Source organism: Canis aureus, chromosome 17, assembly GCF_053574225.1.
Source record: "Canis aureus isolate CA01 chromosome 17, VMU_Caureus_v.1.0, whole genome shotgun sequence".
NCBI classification, from domain to species: Eukaryota; Metazoa; Chordata; class Mammalia; order Carnivora; family Canidae; genus Canis; species Canis aureus.
In genome coordinates, this window is record NC_135627.1 from 10,952,774 (window position 1) to 10,974,723 (window position 21,950).

Sequence of the window (21,950 nt, forward strand, 5' to 3'; positions counted from 1 at the left end):
AATAAATAAATCTTACAAACAAAAACAACCTAGTCCACATACATGAAAGAGTGGAAGGGGCAGAAAATGATTAAGGTGGATAATTCCATTCCAGTAACTCTGTGTCTTTGGAGAGAGGCGACAGGAGTGGGCTCTGTCTCTGTGCCCTTCTCGTCACCTGGGTCCCAAAAGGAGCATTGTTTAAACCCAGAATGAACAAAGTTTCCAGATAAAAATTCTCCTTCAGCTTTTGGTCTTCACTCTTCTAATGTCTGGGGTTCCAGGTTTGTCCTGGGCGCCAGGGGACAGACGGGAAGTCATTTCTTTCATTGTCCCCCACAACCACTGTTTTATTCTAAAAGGGAGAATCGGAAAATGCCCGTTGGTATGGACGTAGGAGCACCTGCATCCGCTGATGCCAGCGCTGAGCGCGGGTGCTCGGGAGGAGCCTGGTGGTGGGCGCGCGTGCCCTTAGCTGCGGGGCGGCCCCAGGTGTGCTCGGGCCGGGCCCGGCCGGGGCGCGCGGGCGGGGCCGCGTCCCGCCTCCAGGGGGCGCCGCCGGGGGCGGCCTCCCGGGGCGGCTGCGCGCGCCTCGCCCCACGTTTCCGCTCGCTGCCCGGCCGGCCCTCCCGACGGCGCCGCGCTCCGCCGCAGGTGAGGCGCTGGGCGCGGGCCGACCCGGGGTCTCGGTCCCCGCTGCCGCGGCGCGGGCGCTCTGGGGACGCCGGGGACTCGGGGCGCGGCCCCCCGCGCGGGCGGGGGCAGGAGGAGGCCGGGGAGCGCGCCTGGCGGGGGCGGCGGGGGCACCCGGAGGCGACACGGGCCCCGGAGCCGGCGCGCGGCGTGACGCAGGCGCCACCGCCGGAGCGGGCGAGGGCGGGCAAGGTAGGAGCTGTCTGCGGGGCGGACGCTGCCGGCTCCCACAGGAAAGGCGGGGGTTACTCGCAAGGTAGTTTTAAGAGGATCTCTCAGGGGAACCAGGCTACCGCTTTTCAGAATTTTTTATTTTTTATTTTATTTTTTTTTTAGATTTTTAAAAATTTATTCATGAGGGCAGCTCCGGTGGCCCAGCGGTTTAGCGCCGCCTTCAGCCCGGGGCGTGATCCTGTGGAGACCCGGGATCGAGTCCCACGTCGGGTCCGTGCGGGGAGCCCGCTTCTCCCTCCGCCTGTGTCTCTGCCTCTCTCGCTCTCTCTCTGTCTCTTTTATTCATGAGAGACACAGAGAGAGGAGGGAGAAGCAGGCTCCCCGTGGAGCTGGGAGCCTGATGCCGGACCCTGGGGTCACAACCTGAGCCCAAGGCAGTTGCTTAACGGACCGAGGCACCCAGGCGCCCCTGAAAATCTGTGTGTGATTTCAGAGATTCCTGTTTGTGAGGAAACCCGAAGCTGCCGAAGAAATCTAAAAACTTCTGGTGTTTGTCAGCGTATGACGTTAGGTTTCTTTGGAGCTGTTAGGTACACGTCTGAAACACGGGGAGAAACTTCTCGAACAGCCTTGACTACCGAGTCTCGTTGTTGCTCTTCCGCTCTGTCGGCCAAAGGGTGCCCGGTAATTGGACTTGAAACCCTGAATCAGTGCACGGTTCTTGAAGCACCGCTTCTTGGCTCCAAGCTGGCTTTATGAATACTGAGCTGGTAAGAACATGCAGGAGACTTGTAGCCGCTTTTTAAAAAGCAGATCATTCATTGTGCCAAACGCCCTAGGGAGAAATCATGTATTGAAAACTAAAGGAAAAAAAAAAAAAAAGTAAAGGACACGGAGGCCCGGGTGGCTCAGTGGGTGGAGCCTCCGCCTCTTGGTTTCCACTGGGCTCTGGGTGGAGCCTCCGCCTCTTGGTTTCCACTGGGCTCGTGATGAAGCCACAAATCTTAGACAAATTAAGCACGAATCTGCTTAAGATTCGTCCTCTTCTCTCCCTCTGCCCCTCTCCCCGATTAAAAAAAAGAAATAACCTAAAGGGCATCTCTCAATCTGTTGGATTGGCCTATATAAAGTGTAGGTCTCACACTGTCCTCAGGTACTTTTTCCTATAACGGAAGACTGTTCTCCTTGGTCTCTCATTCAATTTATTGAAATGCTAATATGAAGAGCTCCTGCAGTTTGCCCTCATTTTCCCAAAATGCCTTGTTTTCCTGAAATGACTCCCAGGAGAAGCCGGAAGTTCCTGAATAAGCAGACAACCCTGGTAGAGAGCGTTTGTATTTCAAAAGCCGCGTTTGTAAAGTAATGTTAATTTCTTTTTTTTTTTTTTATGAGCTTTTTATTTTATTTTTTTAAGATCTTTATTTATGATAGTCACAGAGAGAGAGAGAGAGAGAGGCAGACACATAGGCAGAGGGAGAAGTGGTCTCCATGCACCGGGAGCCTGATGTGGGATTTGATCCCGGGTCTCCAGGATCGCGCCCTGGGCCAAAGGCAGGCGCCAAACCGCTGCGCCACCCAGGGATCCCGAGTTCTGTTAATTTCTAATTGGTGGATTTTGGTTCAGAAATATTTTGGACTAGTTGACCTTGCTAACGACGGTCTCAACTGTTAGCATGAGATCTAGAGAGGGTGGTTATTCATGCTGGCCTTAGATATTGGGCAGCAGGAAGTATAAGAGAACAGGCACAGAAGCTGTTACTGTTTTTAAAATTATCTGCCCTTTTTTTTTTTTTTTTTTTTTTTTTTTATCTAGTGAGATCTCTTGAAAGTTCCAGCCTGTGTCACCTCTTCTAAGTGGAGTCACTGAAAGGCTTTGTCACTGAAAGGCTTTGTACGCAGTTAGCCAGGCCCTTTACCAGGGGGCGGGGCACCCTGCTGACTGAGGTGGAGGTGAGGGCTGCAGTGTTTGTTTGCAGAGGGACTGGTCCCAAGGAGAGGTGGTGATAATAAGAGGACACATTCAAGCAAACTTAGCATTCCCCTCTAGAACATTCTCTATTCAGGGGCAAACCTTAGCAATTAAAGAATGTATTAGGAGGGCATCATTTAAACATGACCAGCCTCTTAACAGAAATTCATTCTTTACTTGAAGGTCTCTCTCTTGTCAGTGAAACTGCTCAGGGCAAGACAGCCTTGTTTAGGTTGGACCTGAGAGCTGTATAGACAGAGCTTACTGTGCATAAGGTGGTATACTCCGCCACTGGAATTACAGAAAGACCCAGTTACTAGGAATCTCAGGATTTGTAGGGCATTATGAGGTAATAGACACAGTAAAGAGCTAAAATGTTAAAAGGGATGAAAAAAATTTCAAAGTGGCAGTGGTCTATTGGGGCACAGAAAGATAAATTGCCCTTGGAGGACCTTGGAGGACCTGGCTAGGGTCACATTTGTGCTGGACCTTGAGCAGAGAGTGGAATCTTAATGGGCTAAGGAGTGGAATGGGGCATTCCTGTGGCAGACACCATGAACAGAGTAAAGGAGCTTAAAATGTAACCAGGTTCAGAGATACAGGAGCAACTGGTGTGTTGAGTCTGGACTCTGAGGCGGAGGTATACCTGAAGAGAAAGGCTGTCTGGCTATAAACTCTACCATTTTTTTTTCTTTGGAGAGGTAAAGAATCTAAGCAGGCTCCACGCCCACCATGGAGCTGGACATGGGGACATGCGGGGCTCAATCTCACAACCCTGAGGTCATGACCTGAGCTGAAATTCCAAGAGTCTAACTTAGCCAATTGAGCTATAAGACACCTCTATAAACACTTTTTGATCAAGGTTCTGGGTTCTTTTTTCCTTTTTCATTAAAGCAAACACAAAAGCACAGGGAGTAGTACAATGAACTTCCACAAATCCATCAAATAGATGGAACAGTTTGTTAAAACAATTTCATTGGCCATATCTGCTTCATCTTTTTTGTTGAAGCAGCTTAAATTCCAGACACCGTATCATGTCATCCTTAGTGCAGTATGTGCTTCCAACAAAAGGTCTTTTTCTTGTATAACCTTAATACCATTGTTATCTCATTGTCACGATTATATTGACAATAATTCCATAATGTTTTCGAAGACCCAGTCCATAAAGTTCCTTGATTGCCTCAAAAATGCACTTACTTTTCTCTTGGTTTATGTGAATTGGAATTCAAACAAGGTCCACACATGATATTTTGTTGAGCAGCTGATGCCTCTTTTAATCTAGGACAGGGGTTTGGCAGACTTTGTGAAAAGGGCCAGATACTAACTCCTGCAGGCTTTGCAGGCCTTGTGGTCTCAGTTGCAACTAATCAACTGTGTTCGTACAAAAAGTAGCTGCAGATGATATGTACATGAATGAACGTGGCTGTGTCCCGATAAAATTTTGTTTTAAGACTTTTTGTTTTAAATTCCACTGGCAGGCTGGACTTACCTGAGAGCTATAGTTTGCTGACACTGGTCTGTCATGGTCCCAGTGGGTTTCTTTAATGCCAATGATTTACTGGTGGCACTTGGTTGCTTATAGATGCCTCACGTTCTGGATTTATTTGGCTTTTTGTGTAGTATCATTTAGCTTGCTCCTCTATCCCTTGTATTTCCTATAAACTGGAAGTTAGATCTAAAGGTTCTAAAGGAAGTTAGATCTAATTAGGTTTAGGTTCTCTGTTTTTGGCAGGTGTACTTCAGAGGTCATTTTAATTGTTTTTTAATGTAAATATATGGCTCAATATTCCTAAAATAGGCTTTGCCTTATGGCTGAAAATACATTTTTCCCCCCTTGTCTTAATATTCCTTACTTGAAGGAGAAGATATGGCTTCTATTTCTCCAGGATGTTGAGAAATTTGAACCCCTCTGCTAGGTCAGTGGAAACCCCACCCTGTGGCCCCTTGGCTGGTGGACCACATTTTCCCACTGAATGGAAATATCTTCCTTCCCAGACCCAGGGTTTCAGATGCCATCTGGTAAGGGCTAGGTTGGTTTGTTTTTGTTTTTAAGCCCCTTGTCTCTTAAACACTCAACTTTCTTCACTCATCTTCTTCCTCATCCTCCCAACAGGACTGAGAGCTGGAAAGAAATACTTGGTCCATGCCATGGTGTCCTGGTCACCCTGTGAGGTGGGAGTACTTATCCTGCTGTCCCGTTTAGAAGGATTCTAAAGTCAAAAGCTTTTGTAAGCTCATACACTTATTCTGGTGCTGGATTCTAGGGCAACACAGCTTTGAAGAAACATGTTTACAGGTAAGAATTCTTGTTTTCCCCTCTGTTGTAGAGTGCATTTTACTCCTAAATCCTGGACCACCAGAGGTAGCATCTTGACAAATAGTGTCACTTGGAAGTCCTTGTCTTTCTGTTGTTTAATAGATGAAACTGTCTGTTCATCCCTATACCCATTCTTCTAAATAGTATGTTATTGATCTTTCTCTTATTGATTTGTAAGAATTCTGTATACGTTGGAGATACTAATCTTTTGTTATATGTGTTACAACTGTTTCCCCCATTTTTTTAAACTTTGTTTACAATAGTTATGCTCTGTAAAAAATTTAATTTTATATAGGGAGGAAAATAACAGTTTCTGTTTTACAGTTCCCTTGTTTTATATTTTGCTTAGAAAGACTTGTCCATTTCAAGATTTTTTTTAAGGTGTTAATAATACAGATAAATGAACATGTGATGAGAACTAGGAACATGTGATTCTGTAAGAGAATATTGAAGGGCACTTGAGTGGCTCAGTTGGTTAAGTGTCTGGCTCTTGGTTTCAGTTCAGGTCATGATCTCAGGGTCGTGAGATTGAGCCCTACTTTGGATTCCACCCTCTGCGTGGAGTCTGCTTGAGTTTCTCTCTTCCTCTCCCTCTTCCCCTCCCCCCCACTTGCATGCACTCTCTTTCTCCCTCTAAAATAAATAAGTAAATCTTAAAAAAGAGAGAGAATATTGAAGTGGGCTTTTTCTGCTAGATAACATTAAATTGATTAAATGTTGGTGTTAAGATTGGCCCTACGTTGGTAATTGTTGAAGTTGGAATTTGGGTATTTGAGGGATCATTATATCATTACTTCTGTATGTATTTGACTTTCCATAATAAAGAAGTTTTTCTTAAAAAAAAAAAATAGTAGGGGAAAAACCTTCTTTGTCCCATTTGTTCATATTCAGCAACTATTAAGCTTCTCTGTGTTGAACACCGGGAGTGTTTGTGTTATTAAATGCACAGGCTAGGGCAGCCTGGGTGGCTCAGAGGTTTAGCGCTGCCTTCAGCCCAGGGCGTGATCCTGGAGACCCTGGATCGAGTCCCATGTCGGTCTCCCTGCATGGAGCCTGCTTCTCCCTCTGCCTGTGTCTCTGCCTCTCTCTCTCTCTCTCTCTCTGTCTCGCATGAATAAATAAAATCTTAAAAAAAAAAAAAAGAACTGTGATGAAAGTTACATCAACTTTAAAACTTATAGAATTATACAACCAAAAAAGGCCAATTTTACTTTATATAAATTCTAGTAATGATGAATGAAAGTATCAGAGATGTAACTACTCTAAAACAAAATAAGAGGTAAAAGTAAGAATAAGAGAATTCTGAATTAAGCTAATGCCTGGCACATATCAATTATGATTATTAAAAGAGACCTAGGACATATATAAACCAAATACAATGAATGGGCTTTGTTTTGACTTTGGTTTGAATAAACCAACTGCACAGACCTTTTAGGCAAATGGGGATATTTGAATATAGTATTAGATGATATTAAGGAATTTTGTTCATTGTTAGGACTATAGTTATGCAAAAACTAAAATTTAAAAAAATCATAGTAAAATATTTAGTATTTATCACTAAAATATTTAGTGATAAAATTATGTGATTTCTGGTATTTGCTTCAAAATTCTTCAGAAGAAAGCAAACAAACAAAAACAAAAAACAAAGGGAGAATGACAAATGGAACATATATGGCAAAGCCAGGATGGTGCTGTCAGTTCATGAATGGTTAAGATCTACTGTACTCTATTTTTGAATACGGCTGGAAATGTTCATAACAAAATGCTAAGAGAAGGGAAAAAAAACAGTGACTTAGTCTTTGTAAATACTCCTCAAAATGCAATCTAATTGTTCTTTATTCATTTATAAGATACACTACAGTTGATTCTTGAACAATGCTTGGTTGGGGAACCAACACCCTGCATTTGAAAAATCTGAGTATAACTTCTGACTCCCCAAAAACTTAACTACTGAGAGCTTACTGTTGACCAGAAGCCTTAGCGATAAGGTGTGCGTCAACTAACACATATTTTGTAAGCTGTATGCATTATATATTGTATTCTTACAAGAAAGTAAGTTAGGGAAAAAATGTTATTTAAAAAAGGATGAGGAAGAAAAAATATATTTATAGTACTATTTTTATAAAAAAAAAAAAGCTGCATATAAGTGGATTCACAAGTTCAAACCTGTGTTGTTCAGAGGTCAACTGTGATTTCCCCTTAGAGTTTTTATTAGGCTTTTATAATTTTATTTATTTATTTTATTTATTTATTCATGCGAGACATAGAGGCAGAGATATAGGCAGAGGGAGAAGCAGGCTCCTCACACAGAGCCTGATGCAGGACTTGATCTCAGGACCCCAGGATCATAACCTGAGCCAAAGGCAGGTGCTCAACCACTGAGTCACTCAGGTGCCCCTCATCACAATTCTTTTACAGAACAGCACCACCAAGAAAAGCCAGAAAACAAAACCAAAAAATACTGGCTTCCCTCATTCTGTCCCATTGTAAGTCAAACCCTTCCCCTTCCCCTAGTTGCTGACAACCCTTGATCTAGTCTCCATCTTTTTTTTTTTTTTTTTTAAGATTTATTTATTTGAGAAAGAGTGAGTATGTATGAGGTGGGGAGGAGCAGAGGAAGAGGGAGAGAGAGAGAACCTTAAACAGATTCCACGTTGAGCATGGAGCCCAAAGCAGGGCTCAGTTGCACAATCCTAAGAACATGACGTGAGCTGAAATCATTAGTGGGATGCCTAACCAACTGAGCAACACAGGTACCCTGACTGATCTCTATCTTGAAATGTTTTGCCATCTCTAGATTGTCACATAAATGAAATTAAATAGTATGCAACCTTGGGACTGGCTTCTTTCACTTGGACAACATCTTCGAAATTCCTCTGTGTGTGTTCTTATTTACTGCCCATCTTACAGGCATACCCCAGTTTACATATCCATTCACTGTTGAAGGACATTGGATTCTTTACAGTTTGAGGAGATTATGAATAGAGCTGCTATAAACATTTGTAGATAGGTTTTTATGGATTTAAATTTTTCATCTTTTTAGAGAAGACCCCCAGGAGCTAAATGGGTGGGTCATATGGTAAGTGTGTGTTTAACTTTTTAAGAAACTGCCAAACTTTTCCAGAGTGGCTGTACCCCATCATTTTGCATCTCAGCCACGAATGTATGAGAGTTCCAGTTGCTCCATATTTTTGTTAGCACTTGATGTTGTCAGGGTTTTTTTTTTTTTTATTTTTTTATTTTTTTATTTAAGCCCTCCTAATAGGTGTGTTGGTTTTTTTTTTTTTAATTATCTGATTTCAGTTTTTTTAGTATTCTAAAAAAATATTTTTAATAACTCTTGAGTAAATTACTGAATTAAATTTATTTTATATACCTATTATAAAAATAATTATTTTTGGCTTTTTGATGATATTCTGTATTTAAATACGGTAAATATTCCATATAGAAAATAATCAAAACCAGAATGTTATTTGGATAGATTTTCTTTTTTCTTTTTTTTTTTTTTAAGATTCATCCATTCATGAGAAACACAGAGAGCACAGAGAGGCAGAGACATAGAGGGAAAAGTAGGTTCCCTGTGGGGAGCCCGATGTGGGACCCAATCCCAGGACCCTGGGATCATGACCTAAGCCAACGGCAGGTGCTCAACTGCTGAGCCACTCTGGTGCCACTAGATAGACTTTTCTTTAGTCTCACCAGTCAACACATCATATTTGGCAAAGGATTACAGAACAGTACCTGAATACATGATGCATTTTGCGGTGATCCATTCATTATAAGCATCTTGTGCTTGTCTCATTTCTATTTTATAGAAATTTTATAACTGCTTTTGGCATCAGTTTTATATTGGATTGATCAGGGGGCTCCCAGGTGGCTCAGTTGTTTAAGTGTCCGACTCTTGATTTCGGCTCAGGTCATGATCTCAGGGACGTGAGATCAAGCCTCGTGTTGGGCTCTGTGCCGGACATGGAGCCTGCTTAAGATTCTCTCTCCCTCTCCCCCTCTTCCCCACCGCCTCTAAACAACAACTTTATTTTAAAAAGAAAAAGAGGGCACCTGGGTGGCTTAGTTGGTTGAGCATCTGCCTTGGGCTCAGGACATGATTCCGGAGTCCTAGAATCGAGTCTCAGGTCTGGCTCCCTGCTCAGCAGAGAGACTTCTTCTTCCTCTCCCTCTGCCCCTCCCCCCTGCTTGTACACACTCTCTCTCAAATAAATAAATAAAATCTTTTTTAAAAAAGAAAAAGATCTGTGAATAGTAAATTACATGGGAGCAACTGGATGTAAGAGTAATTTATTTGCCTTTTAACTACAGAGAACACTGCAGTGTTATAGTTTAAAAATGAACTCCCATGTGTCTAAAGCTGTAGTGAAAGCTTGCATTTGAATACCTTTTTCTTTATTAAAGCATATTGAGCTCAAGGAAGAAAACCATTTGTGAAATAAAGATTGTCTGCATCTCTTTGTATGACTTAGGGACCATAGTCACTGGTTACTATTGCCTGAAAGTGTGGAGTTGCCTCCTGGTTTAATTACCTAAATGTCACTGCTAATGCTTTTGTCCTTCCCTCCTTGAATTAGATGAAACTGTGGAGGTCACTGCTGGGGGACAGCTCTGTCAAGTCTCACCATTAGCTGCTATGGTTTGAGCTTCCAGTTGGTAGTATCATTTAACAGAACGGAAATTACCATCATCCAGAATCAGAGATTCTTCTGAATATTTCTGAAAAGTTGCTGAAGGATTAGGTCAATTGGGAGACCTTCCTTTGTAATCCCAGGGGCATTAGAAAGAAAGATGGAGGGGTGCAGTGGTTTAGCGCCGCCTGCAGCCCGGGGTGTGATCTTGGAGATCCAGGATCGGGTCCCACGTCGGGCTCCGTGCGTGGAGCCTGCTTCTCCCTCTGCCTGTGTCTCTGCCTCTCTCTCTCTCTCTCTCTCTGTGTCTCTCATGAATAAATAAATAAAATCTTTTTTTTAAAAAAAAAAAAAAAAAAGAAAGATGGAGCCAGACAAAGAAACCAAGATGGAAGACCACTTGCCTGGTAGGCTTGAGGTTGCTGTGGTATGAAGACTGAGAGGCCAAGTGTTAGGAAAATTTGGTTCAAAATGTAAAGCAATGGGATGCGTTCCTGTGGCTAAGTCATTTTTGGTTTAAACCTAACAGTAATTAACCCTTATGTCAAGTAGGATTGGGATAAATAAAAAATAGTGAAGGATTAGGAAGGTTGTTACCTCCATTGGACCTAAGTCTTTGTTTCGTCTAAAAACAGTATAGATGTTCTTTAAACTTCATTCCTGTTGATACTAATAAAGTCCTATAGATGTGCATATGTAGTGTGGGGGGTGGAGGAACAATAGACAAGTCCTGGGGCCTTAAATTGGGGCTTTGGAGTACCAGACTAATACATCTGCTGCCCCCTGGTGGCATCATGTTAAACAGTGACATTCGGCGGTGAGGCATTCCACAGAGCTGAGTCTTGCCTTGCAAGAGGAGACGTTTTCTCTTTCCGGCTCTGTTCATAATTACTATCTGTATGATCTTAGGCAAATCATTTAGTTTGATTACAGCCTATATTTCACTTCACCTTTAAAATGTAATTTTGAAAGTTTTTTCCAGCTTTCACATCTGCCAGAATTTCAAAATTCTCTGATGGTAATACCACATATTATGTACCGAAAGATGTTAAGTTCCACTTTCTCTTTTAGCAGCTAAATCCTAACAAGTCCCAGATATTTATTAAGAAAGCAGACTCTAGAGTAACTCCTGAGGCTTGATACGGACAGCAAACTGCATAGATGTATCTGTACCACTGTCCATAATCAATCAGTATGACAATCCTGCATTATGATGAAAGCTTACAAGTTATATCATTTAAAAAATATTTTAATTTTTATTGTGGTACAAAAATAACAAAATTTACCACCTTAACCATGTTTAAATATACAGTTCAGTAGCATTAAGTATTCACAGTGCTGTACAGCATACCTCCAAAACTTTCATCTTGTAAAACAAACTGTGTACCTGTTAAATAACTCCCCTCTCTTCCTCCAGTCCTTAGCAACCAAATTCTACTTTCTGCCTCTATGAATTTGACCATGTAAGTGGTATCATACAGTATTTGTCTTTTCATGACTGACTTATTTCATTTAGCAAAATGTCCCTAAGGTTTATCCATTTTGTAGCATGTGACAGCATTTCTTTCCTTTTTAAAGCCAAATATTGTCTGTAGATACCACATTTTATTTATCTATTCATCTGTGAATGGACACCTGGATTACTTCCACTTCTTTGCAATTGTGAATAAGGCTGTGCTGCATCATTTGTAGTATGCAGTGTTTACAAATGCAGAGAGGGTTTATACAATTTTTTCTGTGCATAAAAGGCTAAACTTTATTATGAAGAGCTACCATTCAGCCATGCTAGAAAACTAGGATATGGTGACTTTTTATGTGGATGAATAAGTTAGAAAGGAAGTATCTCACATGTGGTACTTCGCCCTGCTGGTAAAGGGCAAGGAAAGGTTCCCGGTTGTCTAGCAGGCTGAACTGCACCGGGCTTTACAATTCTGGCCAGTCCCTCTTGGAGGTCAACGCTGTGATTTTTGCTCAGGATGTCAGAAGGATGGCTTCTTCTTCCTCATGTCTCCCCTTTGTTTGAAGTCTGACCTGAACCCCAGTTACTTTAAAGAATGATTTTTTTTTTTTAAAGAATGATGTTTTGACGGAGATTTTGGATTTTTAATTTCAGGCATGTCATCAGAAGCCAATCTAAACCAGGTTACCTCTGAATTTGGGTAGCAGACAGACAGGCTCAGAGGATTGGGCAGCGGGGAGGTGAGGCCATCTCACTTGTGGAGCATCACATAGAGAGAAAGCATTTCAGGTTCACTTCACTCTAGCTTTTCCTCACATCATTATGGTTAGAGTTAAAAACAAGCATAAAGACTGTCCATTAACCCTGGGTGATTCCTGGGAATTCAGCCACCTGGGGCAATGGTTAAATCATGCTTCTGGAAGATGTGAACCCAGCCTCTGGGCTTCCTTCCCCTGAAGGCCCAGCTGCTGCCACCCCAGGGCATACCCAGCTCAGAGCCTGTGCAGAGAGCCCTGGACTGTGTTATGCTGCTGACACCAGGTGTTGAAAGTAAAAAATGTATTTATTCCACATTTTTAACATGATTATTCTTGTTGCTTAATATTTGTACTTAAGGCTGACCTCAAATCGTAAGAATAAAAACATGATGCTCCTAGAACATTTGTATTTAGTGATATTGCTGAGGGAACCCTCTCACAGTGAAATGATGGGGCACATTAAAGGCCTAACATGTATTATACTTGGAAGGGACCACCTTTTAGTTACTTAGAATCTTTTTAATGTATTTTCCTTTTTGTGTCACTTGGACAATTGAAGTGTTTTATTTTTAAAGACACAGGTTTCCACTTGTGTTACATCTTTAATATTTGAAAATTTTGCTTTTCTGGTTAATTGAACTTTCCATATAGATGAGAGTTAAGCAAAAATCTTTTCTAGAAAATCTTGTGAAATGAATAAATATGCCTTCCCTGTTCTTACAGTATACAGAGCATAATGAAGCCTCTTTTACCCTAAAATTAGTAATTCTGTAGTAGCATCAGCATAAAACTAAAGGACCTTACTCAGAGTAGGCAAGATATGGAAACAATCTGCGTGTCAACAGTTGAATAAAGTGTGTGTGTGTAATATTCCATTATATGTGGAATTATATATATATATAACATAATGGAATTTTATATATTATTCATATTACATATATTTATATCATATATATAGTTATAGTATTCAGTCATAGAAAAGAAGGAAATCCTGCCATTTGCAGCAACATGGAAGGACCTGGAGGACGTTATGTTAAGTGAAATTAGCCAAACACGGAAAGATAAACACTGTATAATATCACTTATTTGTGGAATTTAAAAGTGTTAAACTCATAGAAGCAGAGAGTAGAAGGGTGATTGCCCGTGACTAGGGGGAGAGGGAAATGGGAGCTGGGTACAGGGTACAGAATTCCAGCTGAGAGGAATTCGCTCTAGGATCTACTGTGCAGCCTGGTGAACTATAGTTATAATACATCGTATTCTTAAAATTTGCTAAGACAGTGCACTCGAGTGTGTGGTAACTTGAGGTGAGGAGTGTGGTAATTAGCCTGATTGTGGTGATCATTTCACAATGTGTACATGTGTCAAGCCATCACATGATCCAGGGTGGGGGGAACCCTGAAAGACCCTTCCCTAGATGGGAAAGCTCACTGAGAAATAAATGGTTTCCCAAAAGATTAATCACTAGAGAGGTTTTTTAAATGTTGTATTTTATTATAAATACAGGTTCCTGTTCCAACTTCAGACTTACTAAATTAAACTTTGGGAAAAGGAGCCCAGGAGCAGGTATGATGAAACTTCCCGTGTTTCAGCAGCTCAGCAGAGTCTACTCAGTGACCCCAGGCTCCCCTCCATCCATCTTCCCGGGCAGGCTGTGCCCTAGGCTCCTGCCAGCCTCACCTTCCTACCTGGAGGCCCCGGGCCCGCCATCTCCCCCTAGGAATACCACCCCTGCCACCCTTCTGTTTGTTTCCAGGAGACCTTTGCCCTCTCTTCAAGGTCAGTTCATGGCCAAATCACACACAAGCAGGATTCAATTCTCTCTTTCTGTTCTTCATGACCCTCTGTTCAAGCACTTTTACCTGTCAGTATATTGTATTCTTGTATGTGTATCTTTTTAAAGATTTTTTTAATTTAGAGTTTTTATTGAGATGAAATTCACATAACATAAAATTCACTATTTTTTTTTTAAAGATTTTATTTATTTATTCATGAGAAACAGAGAGAGAGAGAGAGAGAGGCAGAGACACAGGCAGAGGGAGAAGCAGGCTCCACGCAGAAAGCCCCACAGGGACTTGATCCCGGAACCCCAGGATCACACCCTGGGCTGAAGGTGGCGCTAAATCATTGAGCCAACCGGGCTGCCCTAAAATTCACTACTTTTAAGTGAAGAACTCAGTAACATTCAGCACTTTCATAATGATGTATGACCACCTCTGTCTAGTTCCAGCACATTTTCATCATCCTGAAAGAAAATCCATGTAGGCTCGGCAGTCACTTCCAAACCGTCATTCCCTGCAGCCCCTGGCAACCACCGTGTCTGGATTCACCCATCCTGGTATTTTATATCATGGAATCAGACGATATGTGACCTTATGTCTAGCCTCCTTCACTTAGGATGTTTTCTGGGATCATCCATTTGTATCATACCTCATGTTATCCTAGGAGCTGTATCACAGCTGTTGTGTAACGAAGTTCCGCAGACTGAGGGCTTACACAACAGAATGTATGGAGGCTGCAAGTCCAGGGCACGGTTGATCTCTCCTGAAGGCTCTCTCCTGGACCAGCAGACAGCCGCCTTCTCCCTGTGTCCTTACATGGCCATCCCTCTGTTCCAGCATCCCTGCTGTCTAACTTTCCTCCTCTTATAAGGACACTGGTTGGACTGAACTAAGGCTTATTCTGAAGACCTCGTTTTAACTTAATCCCCTCTTTAAAGACCCTGTCTCCAAATATAGCTACAGTCTGAGGTGCTGGGGTTTTTATGAATTCGGCAAGAAGTGGGCACAATTCAGCCCATAACAATCAGTATATCTTGTTTGCAACTTAGGTTTCACACCATTTTCCACATTAGAGTTCTCTGAGCACATGCCCCATCTTCCTTCTAGATTTTGAGCTTGAGGGCAGAGCTCCCATCTGTGTCCTCACAGTGTGGCAAGCTCTGGGTGGATGCTGAGTGCTGTGGCTCTGTCCAGACCCAGTACAGGGAGCTGAGTGTCCTCTTCTGTCCTCCATCTGCACCAGTACACAATACGTGTGTCTCCAATGAACTAATGATCCTTGTAGATCTTGTTGTTGGAGAAGGCAGTTTTTATCTAATACCTGCTTGGAAACTTTTGTTGTCATTGATTTCTTTCTGATCAAAATAGAGAAAAGAATTGGCTATTTGAGAATTCCCAGAACCAGGCAGACATACTCATTCATGTTCTCTGTATATGCTGCATTATGGGGGACAAGTTAAAATGTGCTCCCTGTCCTTCAGGAATTTAGTAAGAGAGCAAATAACCAGAATGTAGGACAGAATGTGACCAGCGCACTAAGATACAAACAGAGAAGGCTTTGGGACAGAGGCAGGATCTAAGCTGAGATTTTATGGATGGGTTCGATTTGGGCAGGAAGGTATAAATGTAGTGTCCAGGTGGTAGTAAAAGATTAGGATTGAGGGAAGCTGGGGAGGGTTCAGGGAGCAACAGCAGGACAAGTTGGCGGGGCTCAGGCTGCAAGTACAAGGTGGGATTGCACACAGCTGGACAAGACGCAGGGGTGTCCTGAGCATCACCACCTGGGTTAGAGTTCCTGAACTTGCCTCAGGAAGCTCAGTACAGCTTAAGGGTGAAGGTCAGGGCTAGAGCTCCTAGAAAGGAGAGATCTGATTGGGACTGTAGCTGTTTGGAGGTGGGTAAGGGCTTGAACTCCAGAATCAGACCAGCTCTGCTACTTGTTAGCTGTGTGACTTTGGTCAGGTCAGCTCTGTTGACCTATACTCTGTCTCCACTTCTTCATAGGCAGAATGGAAACAAAGGTGCCTAAATTACAGGTTTCCGGAAGGATTAAATCAGTTAAGATATGTAAAGTGCTTAGAAGTACACCTGGCTCTTTGTAAGTACTGCAGAAGTGCTGGTCAGGACTATTAGTGACACCAGGTTTGAAGAGGGTGATGATTACCCAAGGAAATACTACTTTTCTTGCAACACTAAAAAGGGTGTGTGTGAGAGAATGGAAATCAAGATGTCAGCCTCTCCTAAACTTAGTTGACTAGATTATCTATTATTTGCTGTTAAGGGTATGTGACTGGGGACCACATAGGCAGGGCTTGTCATTTATGGAAAAATAAAATTTCACAGTGTTTCCATTGCATCCAGTAATTTGAACATTATGACAAAGCCAGTAAGGCAGGCAAGACAAGCGGTTCTTCCCTGTGAGGCTACGTGAGGTCCCCCAAGGGCTGCCCTGAATCCAGACCTTTTGAGTCCCACTATGTCACATGGCCTGGGAGAAGTTCCAAGGCAAATAAGCCTCTGTTTCCTGTATCTTCTCAGATCAGGGAACCTCTGGAGAGTGATCTTTTGAGCAGAATTAATATTTTTCTATTTATTTCATTGAAAATAACTCTGCTACGGTCCAAATGTTTGTGTGCCCCCAGAATTCTGTAAGTCACCCAGTCCATGTTATTTTTGTTACAACAACCTAAACTGACTCTTGTTTGTTGGGTACCTACATGGATGATACTCTGTACTGGGGCACTTTACCTGTGTTATCTGAGGGGGTGCCCACCCTACCTCCATGAAGTGCTGCTGTGCGACTGGACAGAGAAGGAAACCGAGACTCAGAGTTTCGGTCATTTGCCAGTGTCACTGTCCAGGCTGGCCTGATCTCAAAGCCAGTCCCCACAACAGACATGCTTCTGCCCATCCTGGGGCCCTGGAAAGATGGGTGAAAAGCACTCCCAGAACTCAGCATAGCTGAGTTCTAAGTAAGGGAATGTTTTCTGCACAGGTTTTTATTCTAAAGATAGCAAAAGGAGACCACTTGGAGAATGTTTGGCCTTTGAAAAATCATACTTTGAAATAGGCATCGTGTCTCAGAAGAGCCCTCACTGGCAAGACAAGCTCTAAAATGGGTCAGAAATGGGAGTAAAAGGGGTGCGTGCCTGGGTGGCTCGGTTGGTTAAGCATCTGCCTTTGGCTCAGGTGCTGGGATTGAGCCCCGTGTTGGGTTCCTGCTCAGTGGGGAGCCTGCTTTTCCCTCTTTCCCTGCTTGTGCTCTCACAGTCTCAAATAAAATCTTTAAAAAAAAATTTTTTTAAAGAAATGGGAGTAATGGAGCAAAATATGGGTCTTACCTCTCAGTAACAATCAGAAATAAGCAATTCTCTGGGGAAGTTTGTAACTAATATAGAACTTTTCCTTATATGAGAAAATAACCAAAGAGAAATACAAAGCAGAGTTCAGGAAGGTTAGATAATAAATGATGAGCCCAAGAAAGTTTAGATCATTAATGGCGAGTTAATAAGAAATGTAACTTGAAATACTGAAACAGTTTAAAATGTTCCAGGAATATTACTGTTTAACAAGACAGGTGAGTAGGCCAAGAGCTTACCCTATGGCTGCAGAGTCAGAAGTCAGGGACTGGGCAAATGAGACAGTGTGTGACTGTTGGGTGTTCTAGGTGCATTGTGATCAAATGATTCCCATAGTCGTAAGCCCTGGAGGAGATGGGGTGGGGGTGCAGCCTGGGCTGTCAGAGACATTCTGGATATCAGAGATTTCCCCCACATATACATCAGTCTTGTAGCTCACATGTCCTAGTGCTTTAGAAAACAACTGCACTATATTTGAGGACAACGTGTCCTAGAAACTTACACACAACTTGGACAAGAATCTAGGAAAACAGAGATAGATTATGTGAAGATATGGAATTGTCAAACAAACAAACAAAAAAACCCAGGCAAGTCAAAAGCATCGAATTAGATCAAGTGATGATGGTACAGATACGGGTCCTTAACTGGAGGAGCAAGGGGGGGGTCATTAGGTGAGAACAGTAGAAATAGGCATTTGTCCAACAGGCATTGTGTGCCTGAGGGCAAACCAGGTGCTCTGTGTCCTTATCCAGCCTTCTCAGGGCCTGGCTGAGGAAGAGGTTTTTCACCCAGCTGGTAACCTTGGTGGGGGTGGAACTTCACCCCAGAGCAATTCTGTCTTGTTTCTGGATGTAGATTTGAGTTAAGCTCCCCTGGGTAAAAGTTAGGAAAAGAGAATATAGAGATTTCTCAGCTGTCTTCATTGAAATTGGAGCAGAGAGGAATGGATAAATCAGTTTGGCAAAGATAAGGCCTAACTTTTATGGAGTCTTAACCTATTACAGAGGTGCCTGGGTGGCTTAGTTGATTTAGCATCTGACTCTTGGTCTCGGCTCAGGTCGTGATCTCAGGGTGGTGGGATCAAGCCCCACATCAGGCTTCACACTCAGTGCAGAGTCTGCTTTTGTTTTTGTCCTTATTAAGTTGTGCGAGTTTTTAAAAATATATTTTATATATTAACCCTTTATCAGATAGATGGTTTGCAAATATTTTGTTCCATTCAATAGATTGTCTTTTCATTCTGTTAATTATTTCTTTTGTCGTATAGAAGCTCTTTAGTTTTAATGTTCTCTCACTGATTTTGTTTTTGTTGCTTGTGCTTTTGGTGTCACACCTAAAAAATTGTTGCCAAGACCAATGTCAAGGAGGTTTACCCCTGTATTTTCTTGTAGTGATTTATTTATTTTAAAAGATTTTTAAAATTTATTCATGAGAGACACAGAAAGAGAGAGAGGCAGAGACACAGGCAGAGGGAGAAGCAGGCTCCATGTGGGGAACCCCATGTGGGACTTGATCCTGGGACTCCAGGATCACGCCCTGGGCGTGAAGGCAGGTGCTAAACCACTGAGCCACCTAGGGATCCCCTCTTGTAGGAATTTAAGTTTCAAGTTTTATTTTAAATTTCTAATCCATTTCAAGTTAATTTTTGTGTGTGATGTAAGATGAGTATTCAATTGTATTTTTCTGCATGCGGCTGTTAAGTTTTCATGATACCATTCATTGAAGAAACTGTCCTGGGCAGCCCTGGTGGCGCAGCGGTTTGGCGCCGCGTGCAGCCTGGGGTGTGATCCTGGAGACCCGAGATCGAGTCCCACGTCGGGCTCCCTGCATGAGCCTGCTTCTCCCTCTGCCTGTGTCTCTGCCTCTCTCTCTCTGTGTCTATGAATAAATAAATAAAATCTTAAAAAAAAGAAACTGTCCTTTTCCCATTGTGTATTCTTGGCTCCACATTAGTTGACCATATATGCTGAGATTTATTTCTGGGCTCCCAATTCTGTTCCATTGTCCATGTGTTTATGTTTATGCTACTACCATACTGTTTTAATTACTATTGCTTTGTAGTATAGATTTAAATCAGGAAGTACGATGCCTGCAGCTTTGTTCTTCCTTCTCAGGACTGCTTTGTCTGTTTGGGAACTTTTGTGGTTTCATACAAGTTTTTTTTTTAAGATTTTTTTTTTTAAGATTTTATTTATTCATGAGAGACAGAGAGAGAATGGCAGAGACACAGGCAGAGGGAGAAGCAGACTCCATGCAGGGAGCCTGACGTGGGACTCGATCCCGAGTCTCCAGGATCACGCCCTGGGCTAAAGGCGGTGCTAAACTGCTGAGCCACCCAGGCTGCCCTCTTTCATTCTATTTAATGTGGTGTATCATATTTGTTGATTTGTGTATAACAAACCATCCTTGCATCCCAGGGATAAATTCCACTTGATTATCATGTGTGATCTTTTTAATGTGCTATTACATTCCATTTGCTAGTATTTTGTTAAGAATTTTTGCATCTGGGAGCCCCGGTGGCTTAGCGGTTTAGCATTTGCCTTTGGCCCGGGCATGATCCTGGAGACCCGGGATCAAGTCCTACATTGGGCTCCCTGCATGGAGCCTGCTTCTCCCTCTGCCTGTGTCTCTCCCTCTCTCTCCTTCTGTGTCTCTCATGAATAAATAAATAAATTCTTTAAAAAAAATTTGCATCTGTATTCATCAGGAATATGAGTCTGTAGTCTTCTAGTGGTGTTGTTATTTGGCTTTGGTATCAGGGTAACATTGAACTTGTAAAATGAATTTGGGAGTGTTCCCATCTCTACCATTTTTTGGCTGAATTTGAGAAGGATTGGTATTAATTCTCCTTTAAATGTTTTGTAGAATTCAGTAAAACCATATGGTCCCGGGCTTTTCTTTATTAAGAGGTTGTTTGTTTGTTTTTAAGATTTTATTTATTTATTCGTGAGAGACAGAGAGAGAGAGAGGCAGAGACACAGGCAGAGGGAGAAGCAGGCTCCATGCAGGGAGCCTCATGCGGGACTCGGTCCCAGACCCCAGTATCATGCCCTGAGCCAAAGGTAGATGCTCAACTGTTGAGCCACCCAGGAGTCCCTGGGAGGTTTTTGATTACTGATTTAATCTCCTTATTTGTTGTTGGTCTGTTCACGGTATCAATTGTAATGTCTCCTCTTTTATCTATGATTTTATTTGCTTGAGTCTTTTTGTCTTAGTCTAGCTAAAGTTTTCTCAGTTTTACCTTTTAAAAAAAACCAGCTTTTAGTAGCTTCATTGATATCTTCTATTATTTTTTTTACCTATATTTATTTCTGCTCTGATCTTTGTTATTCCCTCCTTCTGCAAACTTTAGGCGTAATTTGTTCTTCTTTTCCTACTTCCTGGATGTCTGTCTTCTACTCTGTTAATATATATGTCTTAAAAATGTAATGCACAGGGGCACCTGGATGGCTCAGTTGGTTATGCCTCTTGATTTAGGCTTAGGTCACAGTCTCAGGATCCTGGGATCAAGCCCTGTGTCAGGCTCCCTGCTCAGTGAGGAGTCTGCTTGTCCTCTTCCCTCTCCCTCTTCCCCTACCCACAGATGTGCATGCATGCTTACTCTCTCAAATAAAATCTTTTTTAAAAATTGTAATGCACATTTTTTAAAAAGATTTATTTTTATAGAGAGAGTGCAAGCTGGGGGAGGGACAGAGGGAGAGAAAGAGAGTCCCCAGCAGACTCCTCACTGAGCACAGAGGCCGATACAGGGCTCAGTCTCAAGACCCTGAGATCATGACTTGAGCCAAAATCAAAAGGCTTAACTGACTGAGCCACCTAGGCTCCCTATAGTGCACAATTGATGAAAGTGTAACACATCAGGAATGTGTAGAGTTCATGTAGCCTGATGGATTTCCTACTAGGAACATGCCATGTAAGCAGCATCTAGATCAGGTGTCCTCATGTCTTTCCTCAGTGGCAGCTACTGTCCTGACATCCAGCCCCAGAGACTAGTCTGGCTGTTACTCATGTTCATATAAATACAGTCACACAGTTTGTGCTGTTTCTCCCTGACTTCTATCACTCGGCGTTGCTGGTGAGATTCATCCGTGGTGCTACACGTGGTTGGCCATTCATTCCCACTGCTGTTGGTCCCCACAGTGTACCCCACTTTATTAGCCCATTTTACCGGAGGTAGTCATCTGGGTAGGAACTGCTTTTGGGCCATTACAAATGGAGCTGATCAGAAATGCTTGTCACTTTTTGCGCACTTGTATTGACATTTCTGTGGAGCATCTGCCTGGAGTGGATGGCAGGGTCATGGGGGAGGCACAGGCCCAGCTTCCATAGATACTGTCAAGCAGCTTTCCACTGGGGTTGCCCTAAATAATTTTTTAAAACAGAAATCTTACCATGTCACTTCCTAGGTTTAATACGTTTAGTTACTGCCATCACATAGGGCTGAAACCTGGGCCCAGCCTCCCTCCTTTGCCTCTTCCCCTGTGGTCCTGGCCTTACACGCACACTCTACCCCCAGGCATGGCCAGGCCATCCCCCCTGCCCTGACTATCCATTTGTCCCCTAACCATCCCCTGACTTGTGCCCACCTCTTTCCTGTTTCTCCTCGAAGACTCTGCTGTTCAGATAGTCATCCTTCAGGACACATGGTGCCCTGGTGCCCCAGGCATGTCTCATTGGCCTCCCCACAGTTGTTTTGTAGTCATCTTTTAATTCTTAGCCCGTGGGGAGGAGGTATAGTCCATCTGGGCTGCATCAGTCTTGCTTCTTCTATGAGCTAGAGACCAGCTCTCTGAAGAACGGTCTTTATTCTAGAATGGGAACAGT

At 42.8% G+C, this 21,950-nt stretch overlaps 1 protein-coding gene across 3 annotated transcripts in view; it reads left to right on the forward strand.

Annotated features, from left to right (window-relative positions):
• The first annotated feature begins 545 nt into the window (after positions 1 to 545).
• The window catches only part of GGACT (gamma-glutamylamine cyclotransferase), a 41,862-nt gene continuing 20,457 nt past the window's right edge, over positions 546 to 21,950 (forward strand). For all 3 annotated transcript variants that reach the window (XM_077855089.1, XM_077855088.1, XM_077855087.1), the window contains exons 1-3: positions 546 to 633; positions 1,340 to 1,616; positions 4,929 to 5,111. Coding sequence is in view for 1 of the 3 variants with exons in the window: in XM_077855087.1 (XP_077711213.1) it covers positions 5,102 to 5,111 (10 nt within the window). In the remaining 2 variants the exon portion in view is untranslated. The remainder of the gene's footprint in view (positions 634 to 1,339; positions 1,617 to 4,928; positions 5,112 to 21,950) is intronic.